The 10894-nt window shown below is 44.6% G+C and overlaps 1 protein-coding gene across 3 annotated transcripts in view; it reads left to right on the plus strand.

The window, feature by feature from the left end:
* Window positions 1–10369, plus strand: part of SESN2 (sestrin 2) — a 53487-nt gene extending 43118 nt beyond the window's left edge. For all 3 annotated transcript variants that reach the window (XM_058195710.1, XM_058195712.1, XM_058195709.1), the window contains one exon: window positions 4130–10369. In XM_058195710.1, coding sequence (XP_058051693.1) covers window positions 4130–4216 — 87 coding nt within the window. In that variant the 3' untranslated portion in view covers window positions 4217–10369. The remainder of the gene's footprint in view (window positions 1–4129) is intronic.
* The last annotated feature ends 525 nt before the right edge of the window (window positions 10370–10894 follow it).

The raw sequence follows: 10894 nt of genomic DNA on the forward strand, positions 1-10894 counted from the left end.
GACAGTTGTGTAATGTGTATATTGTGTGGTTTTATCATTTGGCTGTACACCGCCCTGAGTCCTTCGGGAGAAGGGCGGTATAAAAATCTAATAAAACTTAAAACTAAAAACTAAACTAAACTAAAGCAAGTTCTACTGGGTGATGGGGTCGTTTGGCTTCCCCACCTGAATCGCTGATTGACCAATGTTGGGGCTGCATGTCACATTTAGTGAGAATATGCTTCCTTTGATTTTGGCTTCGCCTGTAGATGAACTCAGCCACTGCAGAATGTAGATCCCGATTTATGGGTTAGCACAATGCGTGTTTCAAACTTGGCAGCTTTTAAGATGTGTGGACTTCATGGCCGGCTGGTGAATTCTAGGAGTTGAGTCCACACATCTTAAGGTTGCCAAGTTTGAAAAACATTGTATGTTCTATGACAGTGATGGCTAACCTTTTTGCCATCACATGCCAGGAGGAGGGGGCATGCGATGGCCCGGGTAGGCCCGTTTTTCTCTCTCACCTGGCTCCAGAGCCTTTCTAGGAATCGGGGGGGAGGCAAAAATGGCCTTCCCCCCCCCAGAGGTCCTCTGGAGGCCAAAAATGGCCCATTTGCCAACTTCCGGTGGGACCAGAAGGCCTGTTTTTTGCTGTCCCCAGCCTCCAGGGCCTCTAGGAGTCTGGGGAGGCCGAAAATGGCCTTCCCCACCCCCCACACCCCTGGAGGTCCTCCAGATGCCAGAAACGGGCCATTTTCGGCCTCCGGAGGACCTCCAGGGTGGGGGGGAGGCCATTTTCACCCTCCCCAGACTCCTAGAAAGGCTCTGGAGCCAGGTGAGAGAGAAAAACGGGCCTTCCCCACCACCTCCCCGAGGCCCTCCAGAGGCAGGAAACAGCCTGTTTCCCTATCTCTGGTGGGCCCAGAAGGCCCGAAAATTAGCTGGCTGTTGTGTGCATGTGTGCCAGAGCTGAGCTCATGTGCCCACTGATATGGCTGTGCATGCCACCTGTGGGACGTGTGCCATAGGTTCGCCATCACGGTTTTATGACTCCCAGCCACGGTGGATTCAACAAGCAAACTGTGGTTTAGCCAATGTAGGAAAGCGTTCTCTAAGAAATAGGATCTGGCCAATTATCACCTAGTGAGCTTGAGGTAAGCTGGGGACTTTGTTCCCTTCGGCTTCTGTTTGTTGTGTTAGCATGACACCATTTCTTTACAGCTATATTAAGGACATTCCTACGTTAATGATATCATATTGACTCTTGCCAAGAGTTCTGATTTATGGATAGCAAAGGAGGCACAGAACAGGCCTTATTTTGGAGAAAGGAAAGAAGAGAGGAAGGAAAATTGGATCAGGAGGGGTATGTTTCAGAGGTGGTATTCAATAGGTTCTGACCAGTTCTGGACAACCGGTAGCGGAAATTTTGAGTAGTTCGGAGAACCGGTAATAAAAATTCTGACTGGCCCCGCCCCCGTATATTCTCTGCCTCCGGAGTCCCAGCTGATTGGGAGGAAATGGGGATTTTGCAGTAACCTTCCCCTGGAGTGGAGAGGGAATGGAGATTTTATAGTATCCTTCCCCTGGAGTGGGATGGGAATGGAGATTTTACAGTATCCTTCCCCTGGAGTGGGGTAGGAATGGAGATTTACAGTACCCTTCCCCTGGAGTGGGGTGGGAATGGAGATTTTACAGTAACCTTCCCCTGGAGTTGGGTGGGAATGGAGATTTTAAAATATCCTTCCCTTGCCATGCCCACCAAGCCACGCCCACAGAACCAGTAGTAAAAAAAAAATTGAATCCCACCATTGGTGTGTTTATGTTAATTAATTACCTTCTTCCTAATTAACCACAACAATATTCTGGGATGTGGGCAAAAGATCCCAATTGCTCAGAAGGGCACGATTTTCTGCTTTCATGATTTTCAGCTCTTTTGGGACAGGAAGCACATAACAACCGAAGCACAAGCCTAACATACACATAGAGCAGCAGAACAACAACAAAAAAAGAGGCTTTGAATTTCACCGGCAAACCCAGGAAAATAAGCATCTGCACCCCACCCATTAAGTTGCACCATCAACCTAGCCCAGTATGATCTTTGAGTTCCTCCCAGGTGTTTAGGGGTGCAAATCCTCAACCGCCAAAATTTTGCCTTAGGGACATTTGAGAGTTGGAAATGAAGCTGCACAATACGCAGCTGTAATCCTGAAAAGGAAGTAAAACAAGAACCAAACAAGGGACTTACTAAGTAAAGAGGTGGTAGTGGATCTTTTTGATATCTAAGTGTTAGTAGTGGATCCCTTTGTGTGGTAGGTTCATTGGCTGAAGGAGAGGGGTTCCAGCTTGGGGTCGGTTCGGGGGGGGGGAAACATTGAAGGGCAAACCTTTAAGTCTATATCTGCCATTTCCCAGTCAGTCTGGCAAGTTTCCTGTAATATAGGTGATCAATAAAGTATCTATTTAGGCCTATTCATGGAGTGGTGGTTCTGGTTTTTTGTGCCTGTTATTTTATTTTATTATTTATTTATTTTATTTGATTTTTATACCGCCCTTCTCCTGAAGGACTCAGGGCGGTGTACAGGCATAATAAAACCGACAATACACTATACAAGTTTAAAATACGATTTAAAAAACTTATTTAAATTAGCCCAGTAATTAAAATTTACCATACTAAAAAACCCCGTTTAAAATTAATAAATTTAACATTAAAATCCCAATTTAAGCCAGCCCCGCGCGGATAAAAAGATGAGTCTTGAGTTCGCGACGAAATGTCCGAAGGTCAGGTATTTGGCGTAAACCCGGGGGAAGCTCGTTCCAGAGTGTGGGAGCCCCCACAGAGAAGGCCCTTCCCCTGGGGGCCGCCAGCCGACATTGTTTGGCGGACGGCACCCTGAGAAGTCCCTCTCTATGGGAGCGTACGGGTCGGTGGGAGGCGTGTGGTAACAGCAGGCGGTCCCGTAAGTACCCAGGTCCTAAGCCATGGAGCGATTTAAAGGTCATAACCAGCACCTTAAAGTGCACCCGGAAGGCCACAGGCAGCCAGTGCAGTCTGCGCAGGAGCGGTGTTACATGGGGGCTACGTGTAGCTCCCTCTATAACCCGCGCAGCTGCATTCTGGACTAACTGAAGCCTCCGAGTGCACTTCAAGGGGAGCCCCATGTAGAGAGCATTACAGTAATCCAAGCGAGAGGTAACGAGCGCATGAGTGACTGTGCATAAGGCATCCCGATCAAGGAAGGGGCGCAACTGCCGAACCAGGCGAACCTGGTGGAAGGCCCTCCTGGAGACGGCCGTCAAATGGTCTTCAAACGACAGCCGATCATCCAGGAGGACACCCAAGTTGCGCACCCTATCCTTTGGGGCCAGTAACTCGCCTCCAACAGCCAGCCGCGGCTGCAGCTGACTGAATCGGGGTGCCGGCATCCACAGCCACTCCGTCTTGGAGGGATTAAGCTTGAGCCTGTTTCTCCCCATCCAGACCCGTACATTTTAAGATCTAAGTAGTTTTCTGGGATGCCAGGTTTTGGTACCAGGCCTCTCTGCTTGTTGCAAGTCTCACATCGCTTTCTATAATGCCTCTTCTTGGAATAGAATAGAATAGAATAGAATAGAATAGAATAGAATAGAATAGAATAGAATAGAATAGAATAGAGAGTAGATAGAATAGAATAGAATAGAATATAGAGTAGAGTAGATAGAATAGAATAGAATATAGAGTAGAGTAGATAAAGTAGAATAGAATAGAATAGAATAGAATATAGAGTAGAGTAGATAGAATATCAGAATAGAATAGAATAGAATAGAATATAGAGTAGATAATAGAATAGAATAGAATAGAATAGAATAGAATAGAATAGAATAGAATAGAATAGAATAGAATAGAATAGAATAGAACGTAGAGTAGAGTAGAGTAGAGTAGAATAGAGTAGAGTAGAGTAGAATTCTTTATTGGCCAAGTGTGATTGGACACACAAGGAATTTGTCTTTGGTGCATATTCTCTCAGTGTACGTAAAAAGACAAGATACATTCATCAAGAATCATAACGTAACACAATTAATGATAGTTATAGGGTACAAATAAGCAATCAAATCATACTAGGAAGCAATCAATAATATCAAACAATCAAAGCAATCAATTCTTGTCTTTTAGGTGCACGTCAATCTGCTGCTTTTGGAGGCCCGCATGCAGGCAGCCCTATTGTATGCTCTGCGTGCCATCACCCGTTACATGACCTGACTGGACTTCATGGGCGAGGCAGCCTTGCTCCTGGACCAGGGAGCTTTCTTCCAAAGACCTGTTTCTGGAATGTCTGGTGAAAAAAAAAATCAAGTTACCTCACCTTCTACCTGCGGCTTTTTTTGGAAGCGTTTTGTACGGGGGATGGACTTTTCAGTCACTCTGCCAAAAAGTGACACTGTGAGGCAGAGGCGGGTTTCAACGTGAACTGTTCCCTTGATGTGTGAAGGAAACCAACCACTGTTCCATTGTCATTACCTGGGGAGCCATCCGTGGTTTCTTGGTTTTGCCAACGGTGGCCCAAGGTTTTGGAGTTTGATGCCGAGGTGGCCAGCTCTTGTACAAAAATTTGAGAAGGTCTTGCCTCCCATGCTGATGTCTCTTGATGATTACCTTGGTGTGCACCAAAGTTGGAGATGGCAGCATTTTAATGACTTGTGCAATGAATACCCTCTGCCCTGTCTACATCTTCTTCTTCTTCTTTTTTTGCCATGAAGACGGTCCTGAACCAGCTGAGGCAAAGATCGCCAAAGAGATTCCTCTTGCCGTAGACACGGGCTTTACTCTTTCTCTTTGGTCTCAACTTGCTACAGAACTCTGAATGTAGAACTTTGAACATTTCAAGCGGGTAACCCCTGAAGCTCTCTTAAGGCGAGGGAGTGGAGATATGCCCTGGGTGTGTATGTGATGATGACAATGTATGTGCTGAATTTATAACAAGCTGGCCACTGGCATAACTGGTGACTACACACTACATTTCTTTCTTTTTTTCCCTAAGCTTCAGATCACAAGATCTTTGTGTTTCAGATGTTCTCCTTGCGAATGTGGAAATCTCTCAGAGTGGGTGGTGGCTTGCAGACAAGGTCAAATTAGAAAAAGAATGTTGATTTGTTATTAGTCGGCTGGAATATTCTCTCCTCCTGTTGTTCCCACTCCAAAACAAGGCAGAAGATTTATCTTAACATGTGATTGATTTCTCAGATCAAAGAGGTAGCTTCAAGTTCACAACCAGGACATTTGCTTTTGTCCTCTTTTTTTTGTCCTTGTCTTTTTCTAAGAAGATTTTTTTTCCTCTGATGTAAAGCTGTGTTGTTTGGCTGCTATTAGATCCCATTATCTCCTCTTGCTCAAGGGTTTGAGCTTTGGACATTGTGAAACTCTTTATCTTCTCTACAGTCCGCTCCCTGCTATTCGGAAAGCTTATATTGATGGCTCTAGAAACTGGGAATTGTCATCTTTCTCCATCTGTCAAGCCCATCTCCTTTTTGATGAAACAGTCATAACATAGTCCAGACGACTTAGAAATCTGGGGGGCTTGGAAGAGAGATTGTTGAATGTTTGTGGAGACTCTCAATCATCATGGTTGCCATAAAGGTGCTTTTCAACAGGCAACTGGACTTTGTTTTTGTTTTTTTTTATCCCTTGAAATTTAAATTCAAGGAAAAAAAACAAAGTCCAGTTGCCTTTTGAAAAGCACCTTTGAGATCTTCACCTGATCTATTCCATGCACTGCAGATTTAAGAAGTGGCCTGAATAATTTCAGATTATAGGTTCCAGTACTGCAATTTAAGCTTCTTTCTTATCATTTAAAAAAAATACCCTCTGTAATAAAATAATTTAGCATGAAAGTGGTGTGGTCCGCCAGCAACCTGTGGCGCTGGCAGCAGAGTTGGACAGTGAGAAGGTTGGGGAGGAACATGGGCCAGTCCTGGAGTCTGGGGAAGGCTCGGATGAAGGCTCTGCGTCGGAGGCAGAGAAAGGGCCATCTGGGAGGTATGTGCTGCCTCTGGAACCTCCAAAATCGGACCTCAGCGAGGCAGAGGAACGGGGGAGCCTGTTCCCAGTGCACACATGCGCAGAAGGCAAGAACAGTTAAAAGGGACAACTCAGGAGTAGGGCTTGGAGATGATTGGCTCCTCCCATAAGATTTAAAAGAGGAGCGAAAGCAGATGGGCCTTTGCAGGAAGCAACATTGTTAATTTTGTGCAATTTAAAGTTTGAAGCTCTGTTTGATTCTGGATTCCGTGTGGCTTTGCCAATTAGGTCTTTGGCAGCGTGTCAAGGGAGATAAAGGTGGGTGATTATCAGCCTTATCCCGAAGGACTTTTTACAACTATTTGGGACTCATCTGTGAATGAACAGAATTCACATTGAAATAAAACAGGTTTTTGGGACTACTCTGTGTTTTACTGACTCAGGAAGAACTAGGTCAGAACAGAAAGAAGCTTGGCTTAGCTTCTCCCTTGTGCTAGACTAGAGTTTTATTTGCAGAGAATTTTAGACCTTGTTCCTAGAAGCCAGCCCGAGTTACCACTGCCTTGAGCAACTGACTCATCCTCTTGAGGTAGCAGTATGTGATGACTGAGGCCATGGCCCGATGGGGAGTGGCCAAATTTGTTTTTCCCCTAACTACCACTGATATTTGCTGTCCTCCCTAAGATTGCTGCCCCAACAGAGTGAGCTTTATTTGTCCGTATCCCTTTCTCCCTTACTCTGCCCTGTTTGGAAGAGGTGGCAGGGGTGGGATGGGGAGAGAGAAATGAACCACTAGACCAGAGGTCTTCAAACTTGGCAGCTTTTAAGACTTGTGGACTTCAACTCTCAGAGAATTCTGGGAGTTGAAGTCCACAAGTCTTAAAGCTTAAAGTCTTAAAGCTGCCAAGTTTGAAGGCCTCTGCACTAGACCAGGGGTCTCCAACCTTGGCAACTTTAAGCCTGGAGGACTTCAACTCCCAGAATTCGAGAATTCTAGGAGTTGAAGTCCACCAGCCTTAAATTTGCCAAGATTGAAGACCCCTGTACTAGACTGTTGTTTCCCAACTTTGGCAACTTTTAAGATGCTGATTCTGGAATTCTGGGAATTGAAGTCTGCGCATCTTAACATTTGCTAAGGTTGAGAAACACCGCCTTAACCTTTGTCTGTTTTGTCAGCCAAATGGGAGACTGACCTTGCATCAACCCTCTTGGTGCTCACTGAACATAGCTTTGTGCTGGCTAACCTGATCATGTGAAGTCTCCACTGAGCTGCCAGGTCCCTACATCTGACTGATTGGATTCCACTGCTTCGTGAAGCGCTCGCCCTGTGTGAGTGTGTGTGTGTGTGTAACAAGACCTTTGTTGGAATGTTCAGTTGCAAAATTACGATCCCTAAACTGTAGTACAGCAGATCACAGCTACTATTAATGATACAGAGGTTTCTGTTACTGTCAAACCAGGGGTGAAATCCAGCAGGTTCTGACAGGTTGTGCAGAACCGGTAGCGGAAATTTTGAGCAGTTCGGAGAACCTGCAAATATCACCTCTGGCTGGCCCCAGAGTGGGGTGGGAATGGGGATTTTGCAGTATCCTTCCCCAAGGAGTGGGGAGGGAATGGGGATTTTGCAGTATCCTTCCCCCAGGAGTGGGGAGGGAATGGGGATTTTGCAGTATCCTTCCCCCAGGAGTGGGGTGGGGATGGAGATTTTGCAGTATCTTTCCTCTGCCACGCCCACAGAACCGACAGTAAAAAAAATTGGATTTCATCACTGTATCAAACGGATCTTCTAAACTTCATGCTCTAATTATCATCAGGTTATTAGCCACTAGAGAGTAGGATGGGGAGGATTTGAACTGTGAGTCTTTTTATTCCCTCTCTACTACTGCGTCAAGCAATATTACAGAAGGTTCATGTTTTATTTAACTCATTTTGCTGTCAAAGCTAGCAGTCCCCCTAAAAAAAGAAAATTGCCCATTAGGCTGAACAAAAAGGTGATTGAGCTTGTCAAGCAATTTCTCCTTCTTCCTGCTATTATTCACTCTTCCTACTCTGAGAAGGAATGGAACGTCCATCATTTCAAATGTTAGTACCTAGGAATGGGAGGGTTTAAAATATTTTATCCCAATCCCATGGACCTATTGATGTCATGAGCTGGTAGGAGTTGGGAGTCCAGCAGCTAGAAAACTGTATGTCGGTTAGATTCTGGCCCTTGGCTCCTTTTTCATTTCCCCTCCTCTGTATTACATTTCAGTTTGGTCCCGTGTGAATCTTCTAAATCCTGGAAAATTTCAGCTCTGGCTTTTTGCTCTCTCTCCACGCTTATTTTAGAACAAGGGTGCCCAAACTTGGCAACTTTAAGACTTGTGGACTTCAACTCCCAGAATTCTGGATCAAAGATACAAACTTCTTTAGGTATTATGGATTGCTAAAACCCATCCATTTTTTAGCCCTTGTGGCCTAAAAGTTGGAGATTGTAGAAACCATAAGTCAACATCTAGAGAACCACAAGTTCCTTACCCCTTGTTTCCAGTTCCTTTTTTTTTTTTTTTGAAATCTTGGGGTTAAAATCTGAATTTTAGACGGATACTAAGCCCTAAAGTCGTACAATGCAAAAACAAGCAAGAATCTGCCCCCCCTCCTTTCCCCCTTGGTAACAACAGCCCAGCAATAACCAGCTTCAAATAGCAACTGTGATGAAGTTGGGTTCCCAGGAAAATGTGAAGCTTTCCAGGCATTTCTGAAATATACATAAGATTCAGTTTGGAGCAAACAACTCGGGTTACAAGAGCTAAATTTAACTATTGCAGGGCTGGTCAAAGGTTGCTCTACCTAGACTGTACAGTTGGAGAGGGAGGTGAGTTTAAGCAGCCAACACAACTTTGTGCGGTAGCTCCCTGAAGTAGACTTTGTTTGGCTTAGAGACACAATCTGCATTATTTTGTCCATTGGCCAGATTCCTACAGCAGACATATATCTTAGAAGTCCACAAGAGAAGTCCAAGTGGTTACTCTCAGTGCCAGGAACGGTTATCCTTGAAGCTAAGGGAATCCAGAACATGTTTTCAGGCATTTTATTTTGTTTTAAAACAAAGGAAAGAAACCCAGGATTGTGGAACCCAGCTTATAAAACAGGATAATCAGATGCCACCCCAACAAGATTTTTCAGACATTTTGAGAGCCAGTTTGGTTTAGTGGTTAAAGCATCAGGCTAGAAAGCATAAGTCTATGAGTTTTAGTCCCACCTTAGCTATGAAAGCCAGCTGGCTGTCTCCAAAGTCAGGGCTCTTGGCCCATCTCACCTCACAGGGTTGTTATGCGGGGGGGGGGGGGAAGAAGTGTTGGATATGTTCGCTGCCTGGAGTTATTTGTAAAAATAATAATAAATGCAAATAAATAAGTAAATGTGGGGTACATATTGCAGGTTTCTTTTCAGGAATTCCTGTTTCGCATAGGGTCAATAATGGATTTACTTAGTTCAGGGGTGTCCAACTTTTCAGATTTGTAGATTTTAACTTCCAGAATTCCTTAGCCAGTAGTGCTGGCTGGGAAATTCTGGGAGTTGAACTCCAAGGCTTAAAGTTGCCAAGCCCTGACTTAGTAGATTTTCTTGAAAACTCACAAGAACCATGGTCTAAAATTTGCAAACTTTCCGACAGACCTCCTCTGATTTGAGAATATGGTCAGAGTATTTCCAGCTGGTTGAAACTTCTTAGACTGAGATGAAAGTGCTTGAGGGGTGTGTGTGTTTATTATACTGTTTGGTTGATTCTACTTCAGTTTATTAGGATACCTGCGCATTTAATGGTTGCTGCCTGTCTTGAGCTGCAGAGCAAAAACCTTAAAAATATCTTGCAGTCTGTGAAAAAATCCCCATTTCTGCAGGTTCTTAAGGTTGAGCTATCCTCTTTTCTCTTGACACTTCAGACCTACTGAAAGATCTGTAACCCTGACCATCCAACGGATAACTTTTTTTTTTTTTTTTTGCCTCTTCCTGAGGGATGTTTGGCCCACTTGCCTTAAAATGGTACAATTCTGTATGCGTGAAGCAGCGAGAACATAATGTCTGGAGCTTTCGCCTGAGTTGTGCCGCTACATTTCACGTTGGTGCCAGCTTCGGTGAAAATGATCCCTGACGGACACCTCGCCATCTGGTCGCCTCTTTTCCTCCTGGCCTCCTCCCAGATTATGTCCTCTTCTTCCTCTCCTACTTATCACCACCCGGTAGTCTACTGATCGGGCAGCCTCCAAATCTCCTGAATTCAATCTTTTGCTCCGCATTAAGTTATGTTGTTTTTGTTTGTTTGTTTTTTTTAATGTATTTTCCTGTATCGGCGCTGTGACTCTTGATTCAAAGTGTTTGTTTTTAGAAAAAAATAAAGTTGCCTTTTTCTTTACCAGATACCCGTTTTGAATGACGTTCTTGACAGTGTCGGCTTCATTGAGAAAAGTTTAGAACTTAAGAATGCCACACACACACAAACACACACGTTTTTAATCACAGTAAGACGTGGTGTTATGGAGTAAGATATGGTGGTTTAGTGGCTAAGACACTGAGCTTGTCGATTGAAAGGTCGGCAATTGAGTGGTTCGAATCCCTAGTGCCGTAATGGGGTGAGCTCCAGTTACTTGTCCCAGCTTCTGCCAACCTAGCAGTTCAAAAGCATGTAAAAAATGCAAGTAGAAAAATAGGGACCACCTTTGGTGGAAAGGTAACAGCATTCCATGCACCTTTGGTGTTTAGCCATGCCGGCCACATGACCATGAAAACATTTTCGGACAGCGCTGGCTCTTTGGCTTTGAAATGGAGATGAGCACCGCCCCCTAGAGTCAGGAACAACTAGCACATATGTGCGAGGGGAACCTTTACCTTTTTTAAGACGTTTGGCATTTTGTGTGGGATATCGCCCATGCTTCTTGCCTTACC

The sequence above is a fragment of the Ahaetulla prasina genome, chromosome 10 (assembly GCF_028640845.1).
Source record: "Ahaetulla prasina isolate Xishuangbanna chromosome 10, ASM2864084v1, whole genome shotgun sequence".
Lineage (NCBI taxonomy): Eukaryota > Metazoa > Chordata > Lepidosauria > Squamata > Colubridae > Ahaetulla > Ahaetulla prasina.